Source organism: Mustelus asterias, chromosome 23 (genome assembly GCF_964213995.1).
Source record: "Mustelus asterias chromosome 23, sMusAst1.hap1.1, whole genome shotgun sequence".
In the NCBI taxonomy this organism is placed as follows: domain Eukaryota; kingdom Metazoa; phylum Chordata; class Chondrichthyes; order Carcharhiniformes; family Triakidae; genus Mustelus; species Mustelus asterias.
The window spans coordinates 58,091,284-58,114,764 of NC_135823.1; the positions used below are offsets into that span (position 1 = coordinate 58,091,284).

The 23,481-nt window shown below is 44.3% G+C and overlaps 1 protein-coding gene across 2 annotated transcripts in view; it reads right to left on the bottom strand.

The window, feature by feature from the left end:
* Window positions 1–1,582: 1,582 nt before the first annotated feature.
* The window catches only part of rexo5 (RNA exonuclease 5), a 59,594-nt gene continuing 37,695 nt past the window's right edge, over window positions 1,583–23,481 (bottom strand). For both annotated transcript variants that reach the window (XM_078239837.1, XM_078239838.1), the window contains 9 exons: window positions 21,762–21,919; window positions 18,587–18,707; window positions 17,389–17,514; window positions 16,115–16,252; window positions 12,420–12,512; window positions 10,388–10,607; window positions 8,737–8,954; window positions 4,202–4,311; window positions 1,583–1,818 (listed from right to left, as the gene is read on the bottom strand). In XM_078239837.1, the coding sequence (XP_078095963.1) occupies window positions 1,764–1,818; window positions 4,202–4,311; window positions 8,737–8,954; window positions 10,388–10,607; window positions 12,420–12,512; window positions 16,115–16,252; window positions 17,389–17,514; window positions 18,587–18,707; window positions 21,762–21,919 (1,239 nt within the window). In that variant the 3' untranslated portion in view covers window positions 1,583–1,763. The remainder of the gene's footprint in view (window positions 1,819–4,201; window positions 4,312–8,736; window positions 8,955–10,387; window positions 10,608–12,419; window positions 12,513–16,114; window positions 16,253–17,388; window positions 17,515–18,586; window positions 18,708–21,761; window positions 21,920–23,481) is intronic.

Genomic DNA, 23,481 nt, shown 5'->3' on the forward strand with positions numbered 1-23,481 from the left:
GAAGTCTGGAGTATCTCAAGCAATTTTGGGAACCAGACTTTAGGAAGGATAGATGTAGGCCTGGAGGAGAGAACCTAGTAGATTTATTAGAAAAATAACTACATTTTAAGGGTTAAATTGCAAGGAGAATTTAAACAAAGTTTGTATTCCCTGGAAGTTAAAGTAATTTCCAAAACATAGAAGATAGGAGGAGGCGGCCATTTGGTCCTTCGAGCCTGCTCCGCCATTCATCACGATCATAGCTGATCATCCAACTCAATAGCCTAATCCCGCTTTCTTCCCATAACCATTGATCCCGTTCGATATATCCAGCCGCCTCTTGAATACGTTCAATGTTTTGGCCTCAACTACTTCCTGTGGTAATGAATTCCACAGGCTACCATTCTTTGGGCGAAGAAATGTCTCCTCATCTCCGTCCTAGTCTATCCTGAATCCTCAGACTGTAACTCCTGGTTCTGGACTCCCCCACCATCAGGAACATCTTCCCTGCATCTACCCTGTCTAGTCCTGTTAGAATTTTATAAGTCTCTAGGAGATCCCCCTTCATTTGTCTGAACTCCAGCGAAAACAATCCTCACCTAGTCAATCTCTCCTCATACATCAGTCCTGCCGGAATCAGCCTGGTAATCCTTCGCTGCACTCCCTCGAGAGCAAGAACACCCTTCCTCAGAAAAGGAGATCAAAACTGCACACAATGTTCTAGGTATGGCATCACCAAGGCCCTGTATAATTGCAACAACACATCCCTGCTCCTATACTCGAAATCTCTTGCAATGAAGGCCAACATACCATTTGCCTTCTTTGCCACCTGCTGCACCTGCATGCTTACCTTCAGTGACTGTTGCACAAGGAACGTTAAAGGAAACGGATAGGACAGAGAGCGAGAAGCTATCGCCAATGGTTGGGGAGTTTAGGACTTTGGGGGGAGGAAGAGACAGTTTAAAAATTAAAATTAAAACTAAAACCAGACCTTTCAGAAAGAAATGATCGAACAGTTACAAACGAAGGCTGGTAGAAGTATGGAACTCTTTTCTGCTAATGGCCACTGATGTCCGATCAATTGTTAATTTTAAAACGAAAGATTGAGAGACTTCAGTTAACCAAAGGTATTAAGGGATATCAGGCAACGGTGGAATTTGGAATTATAGAGTTAGGTTGCAGATTAGCCATAATATCACCGAATGGCGGAGCAGACTCGAGGGGCCGAATGGTCTACTCCTGTTCCCTTGCTCCTAAAAGTGTGAAACAACATTGGATATTTTCTTCGAATCACAATGTAAAAGTACAAACTGAGAAAAGCAAGTGAGGTTTTGGCTGTACAACTGTTGCAAACATGTACCAACAGGCGTAAAACAACCGCTCCACAGTGACAGCAGAGCCTTGCATTGAGACTTGCTCAAATAGTCAAAATTGGCAGCCTTAAAGAATATTTTCTGCACAACTTGACATAAAATTGGCAAAGACCTGGGCTCTGGTCCACTAGAATTACTACTTTCTAACGAGGAGGACTCAATGTCATTAACTTAATGAAGATGGAGTGCGCGCATCTTGTATTATTTTCACACTTGAAACATTTTTTTTTATATAAAAGTTTTATTAAAACAAAAAAGCTGTTTTCTTGGCTCAGTCACTGTTGTCGCCCAAGCAGTGCTCATAAAAGGAATGTGATCCCAGAAAGTATGTTCACTTCTTAATCAATTCAGTAACAGCCAGTTCCATAGCGTCCAAGAGAAGCACCTCCAGAACACATTGCACAGTTGGTTTTAAGGATTCTGCTTCATTTCGAGGAGACACAGCCCAGGCGCTGAGCATTGAGCACTACATTAGAGAGAAAACAGACATTCAATAACGTTAGACAAAAATTATATAGGTTTTTTTTTTAAAACATAAAAAGTTTGCAATATTCTATAATTTTACTAACTCTGTTCTCAAAAAATAAACCCTTTTACCAATACATTCTCTGTACTGGGGCGGCACGGTGACACAGTGGTTAACACTGCTGCCTCACAGCGCCAGACCTGGGTTCTATTCCTGGTTTGGGTCACTGTCTGTGTGGAGTCTGCACTTTCTCCGTGTCTGCGTGGGTTTCCTCCCAATGAATCCCACAGGCTCACCACTCTTTGGGTGAAGAAATGTCTCCTCATCTCCGTCCTAAATAGTTTATCACGAATCCTCAGACTGTCTCCACAATCCGAAAGACGTGCTGGTTCGGTGCATTGGCCATGCTAAATTCTCCCTCAGTGTACCCGAACAGACGCTGGAGTGTGGCAACTCGAGGATTTTCACAGTAACTTCATTGCAGTGTTAATGTCAGCCTACTTGTGACACAACTAATACTAACTAAACTAAACTAACTGAACCTATTCTATTCTGATCAACCCATGAAATGTTATTCATCACATTGTGACGCACGATATAGTACATTAGTATGCACCACAAGACCGGTACAGCAAGAAGTAGGTTCATACTGATTGATATATTGCAAAATTGGTAACGCATTATAAGCTAGGCAGTGCTGGTGTGCAGCTTAATGTCTATAATCAGGACCTCTTGAAAACAACGCTTGATTGTGGGTTAAAATTTGTAAAGATTTTCCCTTGCTTCTTTGGGAGTAAGTGCGATCTATGATAGATTTGCTTCAGTACAATCTGTTGCCAAATATGATTACTAAATTCTAAAATAGCCTGATTGAATAGGCTGTCAGTAATCCTCTCTTCCTTTCAACGTGTTGAAGCTACTCTTCCATCCCTCTTTCTTCAGTTTATCCTAGCAAGCTCTCCCTCTCTTCTCCTCAATTCACTCTGGTTCTCTTCTCCACCAGCTCACGTTTGACCCTGCAGACAGGGGAGTCCCACGTTCGATCTGTGCTGAGCTGCCTGGGGGTGACGATAATGGCACTGCAACTTATTCATTGCTCCAGGGTCAGGGCAGGAAAATCAGCCCATATTCTAGGGCAGCACGGTGGCACAGTGGTTCGCACCGCTGCTTCACAGCGCCAGGGCTCTGGGTTCAATTCCGGCCTCGGGTGACTGTGTGGAGTTTGCATGTTCTCCCCGTGTCTGCGTGGGTTTCCTCCGGGTGCTCCCGTTTCCTCCCACAGTCCAAAGATGTGCGGGTTAGGTTGATTGGCCATGGTAACTTGCCCTTTAGTGTCAGGGGGATTAGGAGGGTAAATATATGGGGTTACGGGGATAGGGTCTGGGTGGGATTGTTGTCGGTGCAGGCTCGAAGGGCCGAAAGGCCTTCTTCTGTATTGGAGGGATTCCAAGTGCTGATGCGGAATATCAAATGAGGATCAAGATAGCACATCACGTCTCTCATGTTTTAGCAGTTTGACAACATCCACTGCCAAGACACACAAATGAACAAAACAACTTTGGTGAAGCACTAACACCTACTGAACATTGCTAAGGGAACATTTGCAGTGAAGATGGAGAAAAAACTGCCCAGATTTTGTTCAAATGTTAAGCAACACTGGGGGAATGTTATCAGATTACTAATCCCATATGACGTATCACACATGATACAGCCTTTATTTATATTCATTTGTGGGACCTGGGCGTCACTGGCTGGCCAGCATTTATTACCCATCCCTGGTTGCCCTTGAACTGAGTGGCTTGCTAGGCCATTTCAGAGGGCAATTGAGAGTCAACCACATTGCTGTGGCTCTGGAGTCACATGTGGGCCAGACCAGGTAAGGAACGCAGATTTCCTTCCCTAAAGGACATTAGTGAACCAGATGGGTTTTTACAATTATCGACAATGGTTTCATGGTCATTAGTAGATTCTTAATTCCAGATTTTTTTTTATTGATTTCGAATTCCACCATCGGCTGTGGCGGGATTCGAACCCGTGTCCACAGAACATTAGCTGAGTTTCTGGATTAATAGCCTTGTGATAATACCACTAGGCCATTGCCTCCCCCTTGACTAATCAGGAGTAATAAAATAACCTTTATGAGGATTTGAAGGTTGATACTTGCCTAATCTCTATCGATCGGAACTTCTGTTCATACAACAGAAACACCATTTTATTTATTCAAGGTAAATCATTGTTAAATGATAGCACTGTAGTGATTTATGGACTGCTAGACTGCAACCTAGCTTTGGAAAACAGCATGTGCGTGAAATTGTGGTCGTGACATTGTACATAAGAGATCATTTGCGGTACCACCTATGAATTTCAGAACTCTAAATTGTACCTGTTTGTTCCCGGCAGTAGGACCATGCAGAGTGTGTTGTCGGTTAAAGCCTTGAAGAGTCGCCCCACACGCCGATCTATTGTCCTCATCACATCTTTCAGTTCTCCCTCCTATTTGATGCAAAGTAGATTGTTACCACCGCCAACTCATAGAATGATTTGTCTCCCTTCTTACCCATTCATTCCATCATCACCCTACATCTCACTCTCACTATCATTGTGCTGGGCCACTGAATCATAGAATCCCTACAGTGCAGAAGAGGCCATTCAGCCCATCAAGTCTGCACCGACTCTCTGACAAGAGTATCTTAACCTGACTCTCCCCCTCACCATATCTCTGCAACCCCACACATGGTGGAGGATGCAGGGGTAAGGGGAATTACAAAATTAATGGTAGAGGAGAGGGTGCAAGTGAATGAAGGCGGTAATTTAGATAAGGGAGTAGAGGGAGAGGGTGTTCGCGACTCATCAAAGCGGGTCCAGATAAAAGCTGGAATAAGGACACTTTGCCTGAATGCACGAAGCATTCGGAACAAGGTAAATGAGTTGATGGTGCAAATCAGCACGAGTGGGTACGATCTAGTGGCCATTACAGAAACGTGGCTGAAAGGTGACCAGGACTGGGAGATGAATATCCAGGGGTATCAGGCGTTTAGGAAGAATAGACAGGAAGGAAAAGGTGGTGGGGTCGCGCTATTAATAAGAGATAATATCAGGGTAGTACTGAGGGATGACATAGGCTCTGAGGAACAAAACGTGGAATCATTATGGGTAGAGATGAGGAATAGTAGAGGGAGAAAGACACTAGTAGGTGTGGTATATAGGCCCCCAAATAATAATGTTGAGGTAGGGAGGGCTATAAACAAGCAGATAAGGGATGCGTGTAAAAACGGAACGGCAATAATCATGGGGGACTTCAACATGCACATTGACTGGCAGACTCAAGTCGGTAAGGGTGGAATGGAGGAAGAGTTCTTAGAATGCTGTCGGGATAGTTTCCTTGAACAGCATGTTACGGAACCGACGAGGGAACGAGCTATTTTGGATCTGGTATTGTGTAACGAGGTAGGTAGAATTAAGGATCTTATTGTGAAGGACCCTCTTGGGTCTAGTGACCACAATATGGTCGAATTTCTGATTCAGATGGAAGAGGAGAAAGTTTGGTCCCAAACCAGTGTCCTCTGTTTGAACAGAGGGAAATATGATAGGATGAGGGATGAATTGGCTAAGGTAGACTGGGAGAGCAGGCTGGCAGGTAGGATAGCTGAGGAACAGTGGAGGATTTTTAAGGAGATCCTTTTCAGTTCTCAGCAAAAATATATTCCAGCAAAAAACAAGGATTGTAAGAAAAGGGAGAACCAGCCGTGGATAACGAAGGAAATAAAGGAGAGTATTAAAATAAAAACAGCTGCGTACAGAGTGGCCAAAAATAGTGGAGAAACAAGTGATTGGGAAAAATTTAAGAAACAACAAAGAGAGACTAAGAAAGCGATAAAGAAAGGAAGGATAGACTATGAAGCTAGGCTAGCAATTAATATAAAAAATGATAGTAAAAGTTTTTATAAATATATAAAAAGGAATAGAGTGGCTAGAGTGAATGTTGGACCCTTGGAGGACGAGAGGGGGGAGTTAATAGTGGGAAATGAGGATATGGCTGAGTCTTTAAATAAGTTTTTTGTGTCGGTCTTCACGGTGGAGGACACAAATAGTTTGCCAAATATTAACGATAGAGGGTTGGCAGCAGGAGAAATACTTAATACAATTAATGTTACCAGAGAGGCAGTGCTGGGTAGACTAATGGGACTGAAGGTGGATAAGTCCCCGGGTCCGGATGGAATGCATCCCAGGGTATTGAAAGAAATGTCAGAGGTAATAGTGGATGCGTTAGTGATTATTTATCAAAACTCGTTGCATTCTGGGGTAGTGCCGGTTGATTGGAAAACGGCTAATGTTACGCCGCTGTTTAAAAAAGGAAGGAGACAAAAGGCGGGTAACTATAGGCCGGTCAGCTTAACGTCTGTAGTAGGGAAAATGCTGGAATCCATTATTAAAGAGGAGATAGCAGGGCATCTGGATAGAAATGGTTCGATCAATCAGACGCAGCATGGATTCATGAGGGGAAAGTCGTGCTTGACGAACATGTTGGATTTTTATGAAGATGTGACTAGGGCGGTTGATGGAGGAGAACCGGTGGATGCGGTGTTTTTGGATTTCCAAAAGGCGTTTGATAAGGTGCCCCATAAAAGGCTACTGAAGAAGATTAGGGCACACGGAGTTGGGGGTAGTGTGTTAAAGTGGATTGGGGACTGGCTATCCGACAGGAAGCAAAGAGTCGGAATAAATGGGTGTTTTTCCGGTTGGAGGAAGGTAACTAGTGGCGTGCCGCAGGGATCGGTACTCGGGCCGCAACTATTTACCATTTATGTAGATGATCTGGAGGAGGGGACGGAGTGTAGGGTAACGAAGTTTGCAGACGACACAAAGATAAGTGGAAAAGTGAATCGTGTGGAGGACGGAGAAGATCTGCAGAGAGATTTGGACAGGCTGAGTGAGTGGGCGAGGATATGGCAAATGGAGTATAACGTTGAGAAATGCGAGGTTATACACTTTGGAGGAAATAATAACAAATGGGATTACTATCTCAATGGAAACAAATTAAAACATGCTACCGTGCAAAGGGACCTGGGGGTCCTTGTGCATGAGACGCAAAAGCCCAGTCTGCAGGTACAACAGGTGATCAAGAAGGCAAATGGGATGTTGGCCTATATTGCGAAGGGGATAGAATATAAAAGCAGGGATGTCTTGATGCACCTGTACAGGGCATTGGTGAGGCCGCAGCTGGAATACTGTGTGCAGTATTGGTCCCCTTATATGAGGAAGGATATATTGGCATTGGAGGGAGTGCAGAGAAGGTTCACCAGGTTGATACCGGAGATGAGGGGTTTGGATTATGAGGAGAGGCTGAGGAGATTGGGTTTGTACTCGTTGGAGTTTAGAAGGATGAGGGGGGATCTTATGGAGACTTATAAGATAATGCGGGGGCTGGATAGGGTGGAGGCGGAGAGATTCTTTCCACTTAGTAAGGAAGTTAAAACTAGAGGACACAGCCTCAAAATAAAGGGGGGTCGGTTTAAGACAGAGTTGTGGAGGAACTTCTTCTCCCAGAGGGTGGTGAATCTCTGGAATTCTCTGCCCACTGAGGTGGTGGAGGCTACCTCGCTGAATATGTTTAAAGCGCGGATGGATGGATTCCTGATCGGTAAGGGAATTAAGGGTTATGGGGATCAGGCGGGTAAGTGGTACTGATCCACGTCAGATCAGCCATGATCTTATTGAATGGCGGGGCAGGCTCGAGGGGCTAGATGGCCTACTCCTGCTCCTATTTCTTATGTTCTTATGTTCTTATTTACCATGGCTAATCCATCTAACCTACACATCTTGGGACTAAGGGGCATTTAGCATGATTAAAAAGTCTTCCGGGGTTAACAAAAGTCCTCAACTTCGTAGCCATGGATTAAAGGCTATAATATTTTCACAGCCTCTGTATCTGAATCATAGAATCACGACAGTGCAGAAAGAGGCCATTCGGTCCATCGACAACAATCGGAGCATCCGGAGGAAACACACGCAGATACGAGGAGAACGTGAAAGCTCCACACAGACAGTGACCCGAGGCTGGAGCTTGGTCCCTCAAGCTGTGAGGCAGCAGTGCTAACCACTGAGCCACTGGGGATCAGAATCACCAGCAAGTTGGTGACTCACTTAATATATTGCTGCTCTAGTGTATTGTTAATGTCAAGTGGACATATAAGGAGGATATAGAATTCATTTTTTGTACTTGAGTATTCAGTATAGGGTACACATTGCTGCAATTGCCTAAATGTCGAATTTCACAGCTGGCTATCATTTACAGCTTTTTCTAGTGGTATAAATTAATTTGTAGCCTTTACCAACATTATGAACTTCAAAAGGGGTATTTTGACAAAAAATTATTTTCATCAGTAATTTTGTGTTGCAGTTTTATGCATATTATTCCTAAATTTCTTGTTTCCAACAATAAAATATGAGTGGTAAATATTTACAGGTGGCACGATGGCATAGTTGTTGGCACTGCCACCTCACAGCGCCATGGACCTAGGTTCGTTTCCCTGGGTTGCGTCACTGTATGGAGTCTGCACGTTCTCCCTGTGTTTGCGTGGGTTTCCTTCGGGTGCTCCAGTTTCCTCCCACAGCTTGAAAGACGTGCTGGTTAGGTGCATTGGCCCTGCTAAATTCTCCCTCAGTGTACCCGAACAGGCGCTGGAGTGTGGCAGCTAGGGGAGTTTCACAGTAACTTCACTGCAGTGTTACGGTAAGCTTACTTGTGACACAAATAAATAAATAAACAAGCTTCAGTGAATTCTAGAATTTAAAATAATATTTTTCACTCTCCATTTTCATGGTTTAATTTCTTCCGCTCCTTCCTTTCAAATATCCTTAAGCAAATTTATAGTGATTGCATGAAAAATTAGAAAATAAGTAACATTTAAAACTCACACATTGAGAAAGCTTCGCTGTCCTCCTCTCGAAGGACTTTCTGTCTGACGGCACAGGATCAGAGGTCTTGGGGCTCACTGCAGTGTGAGACCTTTGAGAAGCCCAGGTCTGAAGGTGATAGGGAGTGAGAGCTCTCAGCACGTTTAGTCTTCGTTTCCTCACTTCTTGCCCATTCATTGCCACCTGGGCCTTTGCAGCACTCTCCGAGCTTCCATATTCTGGAGGATAAATCACACAGATCAGTCGTTCCAACAGAAAACAGGAAGTCAAGCGTCTGGACATTTCCTCAGGTACCCACCAGATAAATCTGAATCCTTCAGTTACCTGACTCAACTTCAGATTTGGAATGTGGATCTAACTAGCAAAACGAGGCTGAAATTAGAATTTGGATTCCAAGAAGCAGATATTGCCTTATTTCAAGCATCCACCTCGACAGCCTAAAGTTTTGACCCTCGAGTTACCTACTAGCTCTCCATGATTTTTCAACATCGTGCGAATAAAGTCATTTTAGAAAAAAGGTTTGATTTTGAAAATTAAAGCAATTCCACTTTTGCTGACGTCTTCACCCTGTGCAGTTTCTCAACAAGAAACTGGTTCGAAGTCCTTACCATTGCTGGTCTGAAGCAGCCACTAGTTCACATGAGATGTGTAAGTTAGGTGGATTGGCCATGCGAAATTGCCCCTTAGTGCCCCAAGACGTGTGGGTTAGCTGGATTAGCCATGGTGGATGTGTGGGGTTACAGGGATAGAGCAGGGGAGAGGACCTGGGTAAGATACTCTTTCAAGAGAGTCGGTGCAGACTCAATGGGCTGAATGGCCCCTTCTGCATTGTAGGGATTCTATGATCCTATGACGATGAAAATCCACCCTTTTTCGGGGAGTTCTCAGTGTACGCTCAGAGAGGAAATTTGCAAATTGGAATATTGGACATGAACCATGAGGGGCGACCTAATAGAAGTCTACAAGATTATGAAGGGCATGGACAGAGTGGATAGTCAGAAGCTTTTTCCTTGGGTGGAAGAGTCAATTAACTAAGGGGCATAGGTTTGAGGTGCCAGGGGCAAGATTTAAAGGAGATGTAGGAGGCAAGTCTTTTACACAGAGGGTGGTGGGTGCCTGGAACTTGCTGCCAGGGGAGGTAGTGGAAGCAGATACGATCGTGACTTTTAAGGGGCGTCTGGACAAATACATGAATAAGATGGGAATAGAAGGATATGGTTCCCGGAAGGGTAGGGGGTTTTAGTTCAGACAGACAGCCACCTCTGTCTCCACCCCCCAAAAGCCACAGGCAGTGGGTTTTAGTTCAGACAGGCAGGTCGGTGCAGGTTTGGAGGGCCGAAGGGCCTGTTCCTGTGCTGTAATTTTCTTTGTTTTTCTTTGTTCAACATTCTACCATTCTGACACAACCCCCTTAATATGGAGTACAAATGCGCATTGGGATGTTAAACTGGCAAACATGCTGCACAGCTCCCTCAGTTTTTAAGCAAATGTCCAACACACATTTCTTAGAATCTTAGAAGATTCTTAGAAGACTCTGCAAAGCGCACTAAAACATGCTTTTTCCGCCGCTCCCAAAAATAGTATCACTGAAAATGTTTACTGTAGAATTCTAGATTTACTTTCATCAGCTTGCACCCATTAATTTACTCACTTATAAAACAATCCTCAGGCTTTGCATCAGCTTTATTATCACCGAGGCAGATTACACCTTCAACCCGGCCAAACTTGCTAAATTTCTCACTGAGCTCTTCCTTTGTCATGGTCTGTTGAATTCCTGACACATAAATAACTGCTTGGCTTGTGATATCCTTTTCCAGCTTCCACAGGACAGTGTCGCAATCTAGTGTGTTTTCTTTAATCGGTCTTTGAACCTGAAGGGTTAGAAGAAACATGGTTTCAATTATCAATTTTCCTCAGAGTTGGTATGGGACGTTGGGATATCTCCTGGATGTGGAGATAGCAAGGAGGAAAGTCTCTCTCTCTCTCTGTGCCTGACAGAGTTTTACTGAAAATGAAACAAAAACAGAAAATGCTGGAGAAACTCAGCAGGTCTGACAGCATCCATGGAGCGAGAATAGAGCCAACATTTCGGGTCGAGATGACCCTTTGTTGGAGCCGATGAAGGGTCATCCAGACTCGAAATGTTGGCTCTATTCTATCACCACAGATGCTGCCAGACCTGCTGAGTTTCTCCTGCATTTTCTGTTTTTGCTTCAGATTCCAACATGCGCAGTATTTTGCCTTTGCAGAGTTTGGAGTTTTAACAGATTACAGCAGAAAACTGCCCTAGCCAAGTTAATCAGAAGTCCATGAAGCCGGGACCAGAGATTTGTCCCTTCTTGTTAAAGTAGGAACAACACTAATAAATTTTTAGAGAAGTTTTAGAATATCCCAGATTTTAACTCGCAGAAACTGAACTGGGGCTTCTTTCGCTACTGAAAGAAATTATTTTTTGGGCAATCTCACTGAAGCCAAAGACTTCATTTGTCTAAAAATGCACAGTTGGTGCTTTAAGGGGTGCCTTTTAGATGGTGGAGTTGAAGCACATTGTCGAGGGTAAGGTATAGAAGAGGTTTAGACATTATACATAGCCCAGGGCACTGACACCATTGAGACTGGCTGCAAACAGTCCCGTTGTTCGCACAAACATTTTACTCTTCAATAAAAAACCCCCCAAAATAATTTAGAAATTAAATGAACTTATATAAATACTAAATAGAGTTGAACCTTGTTACTAATAAATTTACTTATTACAAGGAATGTTTTCCATGATCCCAGTTCAAGCTCCATCAAGCACTGTTTTAGCAATAAAAGTGGACATTGTTGTGGTGCAGAATCCAATCGATATTTAAGTCATTATGCACAGCCAGAAGTTTTTTTTAGAAAGTAAAGTTTATTTATTCGTGTCACAAGTAGGCTTACATTAACACTGCAATTAAGTTAATGTGAAAATCCCCGAGTTGCCACACTCCGGCACCTGTTCGGGTACACTGAGGGAGAATTCAGCACGGCCAATGCACCCTAACCAGCATGTCTTTTGGACTGTGGGATGAAACCGGAGCACCTGGACGAAACCCGCGGAGACATGGGGAGAACGTGCAGACTCCGCACAGACAGTGCCCCAAGCCGGGAATTGAACCCAGGTTCCTGGCGCCGTGAGGCAGCAGTGCTAACCACTGTAAAAGGCAATTGTACACAGAATATATAGTCTATGACAGAATACAGAGGCTGACGGATTGGTGACACAGGCAGCACTTGATCATGAACTACAAGAGCAAAGCTTAACAACTGCAAGAGGACTGGTCTTTGAGGGATTAAGTATTTGCCTTACTTTTTAAGTTTAAGTTTATTTATTCGCGTCACAAGTAGGCTTACACTACAATTAAGTTACTGTGAAAATCTCCTATTCACCACACTCTGGCGCCTGTTCGGGTGCACGGAGGGAGAATTTAGCATGGCCAATGCACCTGACCAGCACGTCTTTCGGACCATGGGGAGAAACTGGAGCAACCAGAGGTAACCCACACAGACATGGGTAGAATGCGCAGACTCTGCACAGATTAGTGACCCAAGCCGGGAAGCGAACCCGGGTCCCTGGCGCTTTGAGGCAGCAGTGCTAACCACTGTGCTATCAAAGGAATTCTAAAAGGGATAAAAGAACATTCAAATTTCAGTGTTGTTACCGTAATGAGGAATCCGTCCAGAATACTTCCGTTCAATGTTAGCACAGCAAGATGTGCACTTTCAGGGAGCTCATATTCAATGCACACATAGGGCTGTAAAGAGAATGAGAAAACACAAAAAAAATCAGACAGCATCTTGCAATCTTTTAGGGCTTCCTCACTGTGACATAGTTCTTTCTTTTCTCAGCTAACGGGATGTGCTCACAAGCCTTGAAAAATAACCTGCATTTAAAGGCCGCCTTTTAATCTTATGATGTCCAAAGCGGCTGAGTTGATTAATCACCTTTGGTTGCCATGTTTTCCTACAATACACTTCAATGTGTCCACCGCAAGTTCCTGCAAAGCAGCAGTAAACGATCCGATGATTTGTTTTTCAGTTCTATTGGTTGAGGGGCAGATGCTGGTGTCAGAGATCCTTGGGTACCATCAACCTTAGGCACACATAGTCGACTCATGGGATAAAGGGGGAGGTGGCTAGATGGGTGGAGAACTGGCTTGGTCACAGAAGACAGAGGGTGGTAGTGGAAGGGTCTTTTTCCGGCTGGATGCCTGTGACTAGTGGTGTTCCGCAGGGCTCTGTATTGGGACCTCTGCTGTTTGTGATTTATATAAACGATCTGGAAGAAGGTGTAACTGGGGTGATCAGTAAGTTTGCGGACGACACGAAAATGGCTGGATTTGCAGATAGTGAGGAACATTGTCAGAGGTGACAGAAGGATATAGATAGGCTGGAAATTTGGGCAAAGAAATGGCAGATGGAGTTCAATCCAGATAAATGCGAAGTGATGCATTTTGGTAGAACTAATGTCGGGGAGAGCTATACGATAAATGGCAGAACCATAAAGGGTGTAGATACGCAGAGGGACCTGGGTGTGCAAGTCCACAGATCCTTGAAGGTGACATCACAGGTGGAGAAGGTAGTGAATAAGGCATATGGCATGCTTGCCTTTATAGGACGAGTATAAAAGTTGGGGTCTGATGTTGCAGTTGTATAGAACGTTGGTTCGGCCGCATTTGGAATACTGCGTCCAGTTCTGGTCGCCACACTACCAGGACGTGGAGGCTTTAGAGAGAGTGCAGAGGAGGTTTACCGGGATGTTGCCTGGTATGGAGGGGCTTAGTTATGAGGAGAGATTGGGTAAACTGGGGTTGTTCTCACTGGAAAGACGGAGGATGAGGGGAGACCTAATAGAGGTGTATAAAATTATTAAAGGCATAGATAGCGTGAACGGTGGGAAGCTTTTTCCCAGGTCGGTGGTGACGTTCACGAGGGGTCATAGGTTCAAGGTGAGGGGGGGGGGGGGAGGTTTAACACAGATATCAGGACGTATTTTACACAGAGGGTGGTGGGGGCCTGGAATGCGCTGCCGGGCAAGGTGGTGGAGGCGGACACACTGGGAACGTTTAAGACTTATCTAGATAGCCACATGAACGGAGTGGGAATGGAGGGATACAAAAGAATGGTCTAGTTTGGACCAGGGAGCGGCGCGGGCTTGGAGGGCCGAAGGGCCTGTTCCTGTGCTGTATTGTTCTTTGTTGACTCTTAATACAAATAGCGCTGGACACCATGCATCCAAAGCAAGGTCTGTAATTACTTGTGCACAAGGAGAACTCCCCTCCCTCCATCGAAATGACTGGAGTGGTTCTGACGTTAGAGAAACAATCTTGAGCATTTTAACTTCTACACTGGCCAGGAGAAATAACGACATGAAATATTTTACAGCCATCCAAGAGACCATTTGGGTCACATTTCATCACAAGTATGACACCTCCGACAACGTAGCAATCCTTTGGTACTGGACTGAGAGGGTCAGCCTAGAGGTTGTCCACAACCACAAGGCCCAGGCAAAAATGGTACTGTAACGTGAAGGCTGACACTCAAGCTGAGGCATTGAATGGACGCGAGCGGCCAAGTGATTTTCTCAGCTCAAAAGGGTCGGGAATTACCGATGATGATAATTTCCGATGATATTTTTTTGGGGAATTGGCATGGTGTTTCAAGCTTCAAAATGCAAAATCAAAATGTTGCTCCAGCGCTTCAAGATTTTGTTCCAAATAAATCCCGGTGATCTGGTAGCCACACTAATGGTTCTTGCTCTCGAAGGTATGCTTTGTATCCAAACTTTTAATGGCACCTTTTTTAGCTATGCCTGCCCTTTGCAAAATACCCAACTCTGGATTTTGAAAGCTATAACACATTTGGCAGAACGTTATGCCCAGCCAGCTATAAGTGCTTGTTACTTGTTTCTGGACTGACTACCTCTGCACTTAAGGCAAAACTCAGGATATGGGCTTATACTCAAGAGCTCCCATGGACGCCCTGGACTACTTCCAGCATATCCTCGATTGCTTCGCCACCTCCCACACTTGACACTTAGTGCTTCCAAGGCCTATCTATTCCCCTGAAAATCTCCAGCTTCCATTTACCTCTCAGTGTTCCCACAACCTGAACCGTGCATCTAACTCCCGTAGAGTTCCATCATTTATGCTAAGTTTATCATGCACCACTGATTATACTGGGAATTTGTCAGTACCGCTGGAGTTAATTACAAAGGCGCCGCTTATGATGCATTAAGTGCACCAATTATTTCGGGCTCTTCTGTCAATTATTTGCACCTCATTAATCCCCTATACTTAAACATTTTATGGATTTTTATTTTGAAATGTTTGAGGTCGAGTATTAGGTTGGGGAAAGAATTTGCTTGTGAAATTGTTCCGATATCTTGAGAATTATTGACATTGAGCTGCAGCAACATACAAATTTTAAAGTTTATTTATTAGTGTCACAAGTTGGCCTACATTAACACTGCAATGAAGTTGCTGTAAAAATCCCCGAGTTGCCACACTTTGGTGCCTGTTCGAGTACACTGAGGGAGAATTTAGCACGGCCAATGCACCTAACCAGCATGTCTTTCGGACTGTGGGAGGACACCCACGCAGACATGGGGAGAACATGCAGACTTGGGTCACTGTCTCTGCAGACAGTGACCCAAGCCGGGAATCAAACCCGGGTTCCTGGCACTGTGAAGCAGCTGTGCTAACCACCATGCCACCCATGTCCCAACTAAAGAAGCTGTGATGAAATGCGAGTAGCAAAGTTCTCAAACACTGGTCTAGATCTGCATAATAGTGGGGAGACTTAATAAGTCATTTGACCGCTTTTGGTAATACGTTCAACTAACCTATTATGTGGGCCGCACAGTGGTTAGCACTGCTGCCTCACAGTACCAGGGACCCCGGTTTGATTCGCAGCTTGGGTCACTGCCTGTGCGGAGTCTGCACGTTCTCCCCGTGTCTGCGTGGGGTTTCCTCTGGGTGCTCTGGTTTCCTCCCACAGTCTGAAAGACGTGCTGGTTAGATGCATTGGCCATGCTAAATTCTCCCTCAGTGTAACCCGAACAGGTGCTGGAGTGTGGCGACTGGGAAATTTTCACAGTAACGTCATTGCAGTGTTAATCCCAGCCTACTTGTGACACTAATAAATAAACTTTAAACTTTACTGGTCACTGCTGTTGGCAAACAAACAATCACATTAATACCAACACACCTGCTATAAACTGTATTTCCAAAGAGAACTGCTTCTAAGTCTGATGGACTGAAAATATTTTAAAAATATGATATTATTCACTAGTACTAAGAATTTATGAAGTACGAACAGCTCCTTTTCATTTTAGTTGTACTATTACTACTTGTACCTTGTGTGTTTCTGTGATAACACTGATGGAACCGATGGAACCACAGTCTTGGAATGTTCGTTTCACAGATTCTAAACAGAAATCCTTACAGAATGGACCAGCGTACACTGTACACATTTCTGACAACTTCTGTCTCATCTGAAGAGAGATTTGAAATAAAAGGGAGTTAATAAGACATATCGACTCATCAACTGTGGGACATCATCACCACGAGTACTGTAGCAGCTTGAAGAGAAGGCTCACTCCCACCTTCCCAGGCCAACTCGGGGTGAGCAATAAGTGCGGCCTTGCCAGGTTTGCCCACATCCTCATAGAATCATAGAAACCCTACAGTGCAGAAGGAGGCCATTCAGCCCATCGAGTCTGCATCAACCACAATCCCACCCAGGCCCCACCCCCACATATTTTACCCACTAATCCCTCTATCCTGAGTACCTTTTCAAAAAAAAAAGCATTAAAATCCTACAAGTCCTTACAAGAAGCCAATGACGCTCATCAACACTTGGATGCTGGACTATTTTGGCAGCCACTTAATCTGTTAATGAAATCATAATTGGAAGCAGAGGTGGCCTCCGAGGTTCAATTGTAGAAGGATATTGCTGGTCACAGCCAGATAGGACCATCTGGCTTTATTTCAGGATGACCTTAATATTCTTTTACTGGCGATCTCAAAAGACCCTTGTGAATGAGGAACATAAGAACTAGGAGCGGGAGTTGGCCATTTTGCCCCTCGAGCCTGCATTCAATAAGGTCATGGCTGATCTTTTTGTGGACTCAGCTCCACTTACTCTCTCGCTCACCATAACCCTTAATCCCTTTAGTGTTCAAAAATCTATCTATCCTTGCCTTAAAAACATCCAATGAGGTAGCCCCAACTGCTTCATTGGGCAAGGAATTCCACAGATTCACAACCCTTTGGGTGAAGAAGTTCTTCCTCAACTCAGTCCTAAATCTACTCCCCCTTATTTTGAGGCCATGCCCCCCCTAGTTCTAGTTTCACCCGCCAGTGGAAACAACCTCCCTGCTTCTATCTTATCTACTCCCTTCATAATTTTAGATGTACAATGTACAAGATATGTACAATATTTGTATATGTACAGATAGAAGATATGTACGATAATAAATTGGCACCTTTTAATTATTTAGTAGCCACTTTTTCCCCTAAATTTGATTCACAACGGCTTATGTAAATAAATAGAAAATTTACAGCTTTTTTTTGGACAAAATTCTGTTGTGATAAGACTAATTTCTTACTCTATTGAGGTTCGTCATACCTTTTCATGAAGTAATCCCTCGTGAATTTTCATGTGTAGATTACACTCAATATATTCAGAATAAGACGAAAAGTGACTTAAGCTTAAAGAGGCAACTGGGATTTCAGTCTGAGCTTGTTGGACAACCTGCAGGAAACACATTGAGGGAAACTTGGAGCACATTCCATGTAAGCAGTGAGGAAAAAAAACAACTATGATTATTTTTGGCTGATTGGAGAAAAGGCTTCTTTAACATGAAAAATAAAAAGTTGCACTAAAATAGGCCAACACATTCCATTCTCAAATGTCATAAAGACTTTGTTTAGCCACATCAATGGGAAAATCAATTAGAAAAGCATCCATATTTACCCGTATCACAGAATACTACCGTGCAGAAGAGGCCCTTCGGCCCATCGAGTCTGCATGAAATGCCCTGACCTGCCCACCTAATCCCACTTGCCAGCACTTGGCCCATAGCCTTGAATGTTATGGCGTGCCAAGTACTCATCCAGGTACTTCTTAAAGAACGTGAGGCACCCAGTCTCCACCACCCTCCCAGGCAGCGCATAACAAACTGTCACCACCCTCTGAGTAAAAAGGTTTTTCCTCAAATCCCCCCTAAACTTCCCACCCCTCACTTTTAACTTGTGCCCCCTCGTAACTGACCCTTCAACTAAGGGGAACAGTTGCTCCCTATCCACCCTGTTCATGCCCCTGTAGTTCTACACAGTAAGAAGTCTCACAACACCAGGTTAAAGTCCAACAGGTTTATTTGGTAGCACAAGCCACTAGCTTTCAGAGCGCTGCTCCTTCATCAGGCTTCATCATCACTCACCTGACAAAGGGGCAGCGCTCCGAAAGCTAGTGCCTTGTGCTACCAAATAAACCTGTTGGACTTTAACCTGGTGTCGTGAGACTTCTTACTGTGTTTACCCCAGTCCAACGCCGGCATCTCCGCATCATGCCTGTAGTTCTAGTCATGCTTATTGCTGGCAGTGTGATAGGCCTTTATAATGGTTTATGAAGAGGAGGTAGAAGTATGTTTCAAGCCAAAATAATTAGTTCCTCAAGTTCTTGTTCTCTGTTGGTGAACTGTTAGTTGTGCCCATGTAGAGGGCCCAATATATCATGGCCATTTATAGAGTCATGGGAAAAATTCCCAGAAGTTGCTTTGAATACAGAAATCTAGTTTAACGAGTTCTGGTTTTATGGCATTTACCTCTTTGTCTGTTCCACATTCAATTTTATGCCAGACTTCCTGGTGTATCAACTCCTTCATTGCTTTCTTTGTGCCTAATAGCACTGCTTTCTGATCACCCATACACAGCTTCTTTAGCAAGCTAGACAGCAGAAGAGATATCTCTGTTACACACATCGCACATCAATTACTGTTCATTTCTAAAATGGTACAGAGAACACTAAATGACTTTTATTACTGGGCTTAAACTAGTTTGCCTCGAGTTAAACTAGTTTGCCTCGAGTTAAACTAGTTTGCCTCGAGTATAGTACCCTTTGGCAGTCTTCAGTCTCCTGAAACAATAGTTTCCCACTATCATGGGCAGCATGGTGGTTAGCACTACTGCCTCACAGCGGCAGGGTCCCGGGTCCGATTCCCAGCTTGGGTCACCATCTGTGCGGAATCCGCATGTTCCCCCCGTGTCTGTGTGGGGTTTCCTCTGGGTGCTCCGGTTTCCTTCCACAGTCCGAAAGATGTGCTGGTTAAGTGCATTGGCCGTGCTAAATTCTCCCTCAGTGTACCCGAAGAGGTGCTGGAGTGTGGCGACTCGGGGATTTTCACAGTAACTTCACTGCAGTGTAAGCCTACTTGTGACACTAATAAATAAATTAAGCAAATAAACTAAACTTCCTTTTCTGTTCTTCTTCCCACCCTCCCACGTGCTCAAAACCTATCACATTTCTACCTTTCCTTCGTCCTGATGAAAAAGCACAGACCTCAAACATTCACTGTCTTTCTCTCCGCAGATGCTGTCAGATTTGCTGAATACTTGCAGCAATGTGTGCTTCTACGTTTATATTCAATGCTGTGCCCGCATATTAATTTCCTTAGATTGCATTGCTCCCAAGTCTTTTGTTAACACAACTGCCAACCAAGACAGAGTTCAAGTACCGAAAAAAACTGGACGCATTGCAAGCTCCAACTAGACAGAACAAAACTAGTCAGCTCGCAAAATGCTTCTTTGAGTTCTCCAAGTAGATGCAATGTAAATAATGTTTTATAGGGTACATTTCTATCTTACACTATGTTTGCACAAACATTTCCTTGAGCTATAAATTAGTCTTAAAATCACAAAAGTTTAATAAAGCAAACAAAGAACATTCTGAGCAGCTATTTTATTGAAACTTTAAATCATTAGTTATATTAAGAAGGAATAAAGAAGTATTAGCATCACTCTATAGGAGTTGGACACATTGTTAACACTTTGAGGGTTGGAAGCCAACCACAGGGTCAAATAGCAAGTTTAAAAAAAAAGTAAGTACTGATCATGAACATTTGTTTTCAAATTTTTATTCCACCCAAAAGAATCAAATTCAAATTGAATCCAATTCATGGTCCCCCGCGTGAGGGACAAACAAGATCCAAGACAAGGCATTTCACCCCGTCCCGGGCTCGATCTGACACTTCAGCTTAGATCAGCCATGATCTGATTAAATGGCGGAGCAGGCTCGAGGGGCTGAATTTACCCACTTCTGCTCCTAAATTTAAAGTTTATTTATTAGTCACAAGCAGGCTTACATTAACATTGCAATGAAGAAGTTACTGTGGAAATCCCCTGGTCGCCACATTCCGGCGTCTATTCGGGTCAGTGCACCTAACCAGTCTTTCAGACTGTGGGAGGACACCCACGCAGACACGGGGAGAACATGCAAACTCCACACACACCCGAGCCGGGAATCGAACCCAGGTCCCTGGCGCTGTGAGGCAGCAGTACTAATCACCGCGCCACTGTGCTGCCCCCTAATTCCTAAGACTGAGCAGATTGGGTTTGTACTCGTTGGAATTTAGAAGGCCGAGGGGGGATCTTATAGAGACCTATAAGATAATGAAGGGGCTGGATAGGGTAGAGATGGAGAGATTCTTTCCACTTAGAAAGGAAACTAGAACTAGAGGGCACAGCCTCAAAATAAAGGGCAGTCAGTTTAGGACAGAGTTGAGGAGGAACTTCTTCTCTCAGAGGGTGGTGAATCTCTGGAATTCTCTGCCCACTGAAGTGGTGGAGGCTACCTCGCTGAATATGTTTAAATCACGGATAGATGGACTCCTGATCGGTAAGGGAATTAGGGGTTATAGGGATCAGGCGGGTAAGTGGAACTGATCCACTTCAGATCAGCCATGATCTTATTGAATGGCGGGGCAGGCTCGAGGGGCTAGATGGCCTACTCCTGCTCCTATTTCTTATGTTCTTATGTTTTATGTTAGGCAAAAGGCCGAGTTGGCTTTGAAAAATTGCATCAGGTGAAGCCTTGGTTTAACCTCATTGGTTCCCCTGATTCTTTACCCTAGCCTGGGCAAACCACCATCACAGCTGTCAGCACACCCCAAGTGCAATGGGCTAGCCTCGTCGCCTGCACGATAATGGTTTCACCCCTGCCAGTTAAGTTTATTATTTGTTATTATAGGAAAGAATAGCAATATAAACATTTTCTTAAAGGATGGGGAGGGGGAATGGTGATGGCAGTCAGGATCACTCTAGAGTCAGGGTTGCTGCAAGATGGACATGCATACTGATAAACATTTGGAAGGAAGGTAGACCCGGCAATATGATATACAACCAAGCAGATCTGCTGTCCTTCAGTGTATTAATAGAACCTGGGAGGTTAGACCAGTTGCCAGGGCCAGGATTCGTTGCATTCTGTGCCAGAAAACACTACAAGTCACCACCCTAATGGATGGGGTAGTCTTCAGTGTCTTTGCTTGCAGGACATGCAAGATGGGAATGGGTTTCTGTCCGTGCCAGACAAGAATGCCCTATACATTAGCTGCAGACCATTCAGATCTCAGCAGCTGGTAGCAAGTACTGCATTTTTTCAATTCTCTTTCATCTTGTGCGATGACTGCTGAATTCCTTGCGAAGCAACAACAGATATTTCAAGGGGGAAAGACTCCAGAAAATGTTTTTCACAGAAACTCGTGTTGTCCAAGAACCCTCTCCTCTGAGGGGTGACTAAAGACCCAGGACTCCTGCCTGCCTAGTATCGCAGCTCTAGATTGAAGCAGTGCGACAGAGTAGGTGGAATTAAAGGATTGCGCGGTCAAACCCAAGAGAACTTCATTTGATACCATGTCATGCTTTGTTAGAAAAACTTGGTCTCTCAGTGCAGAGCAATTTAAATACATTTTTTTTTAAAGAAGTGTTAAAATATCATGAACTAACCTGCCACTGTGGAAGCATGGCTTGCCATCCACCCCTTTGCATTTTGCTTTCAGATGATCTGACAACCCATTTGCCTGATTTCTGCCTTCAGGCTGGGGTGTGAAACTCTCTCTTGCTGGCTGTTTGTCTTGAAAATTCTCCAGGTTCAGCTTTGCTACCTGTAACCAAAGCATTGGCTGAATGTTAATGGACTGCACCTAATGCACAGAAAGGTCACTGATACATCCTGGGTTCTGTACGTGAAGATAATTTTATTTAATAAATCTGTGGGCGGCACGGTGGTTAGCACTGCTGCCTGACAGCGCCAGGGACCCGGGTTCGATTCCCGGCTTGGGTCACTGTCTGTGCGGAGTCTGTACGTTCTCCCCGTGTCTGCGTGGGTTTCCTCCGGGTGAACAAAGAACAAAGAAAAGTATAGCACAGGAACAGGCCCTTCGGCCCTCCAGACCTGTGCCAATCATGATGCCCTAACCAAACTAACGTAAAAACCTTCTGCCCTTACTCAGTCCATATCCCTCAAATCCCTCCCTATTCATGTACCCATCCAGATGCCTCTTAACTGTTGCTAATGTACTTGCTTCCACCACCTCTTCTGGCAGCGTGTTCCAGGCACCCACCAGTCACTGCGTGAAAAACTTCCCTTGCACATCTCCCTTAAAATTTCTCCATCTCACCTTGAATCTGTGCTCCCTAGTAATTGACACTTCCATCCTTGGAAAAAGCCTCTATCTACCCTGTTTGCGCCTCTCATAATTTTATAGACGCCTATCAGGTCTCCCCTCAGCCTCCATCTTTCCGGTGAAAACAATTCTAGTTTATTCAACCTCTCCTCATAGCCAACACCCTCGAGACCAGGCAACATCCTGGTGAACCTTCTCCAAAGCTTCCACATCCTACTGGTAACGTGGTGACCAGAACTGCACGCAATATTCTAAATGCGGCCCAACCAAGGTTTTATATAGCTGCAGCATGATTTCCAACTCTTGTCCCCACAAGCCCTGGCTGATGAAGGCAAACATGCCATATGCTTTCTTAATCATCTTGGCTACCTGTGTTGCCACTTTTAGGGAACTGTGGAGCTGCACGCCCAGATTCCTCTGTGTGTTAATGTTTCAAAGGGTTCTGCCATTTACAGTATAATTCACACCTAAATTTGATCCTCCAAAAGCGCATTTGTCCAGATTAAGCTCCATCTGCCATTTCTGAGCCCAAGTCTCCAATCTATCTACATCCTGTTGTATCCTCTGACAATCCCCGGCACTATCAGCAACTCCACCAATCTTTGTGTGATCTGCAAATTTACTCATCAGACCAGCCACATTTTCCTCCAGATCATTTATATATACTACAAACAACAGAGATCCCAGCACTGATCCCTGCGGAACACCACTAGTTACAGATCTCCATTCTAAAAAAAACCTTTCCACTGCTACACTCTGTCTTCTATAACCAAGCCAGTTCTGTATCCATCGAGCCAGCCCACCCTGAATCCCATATGATTTTAATTTTTGTATCTGTCTGCCATTTGGGTGCTCCGGTTTCCTCCTGTAGTCCGAAAGATGTACTGGTTAGGTGCGTTGGCCATGCTAAATTCTCCCTCAGTGTACCCAAACAGGTGCCAGAGTGTGGCGACTAGGGGATTTTCACAGTAACTTCATTGCAGTGCTAATGTAAGCCTACTTGTGACACTAATAAATAAACCTAAACTGTTCATCCTGTG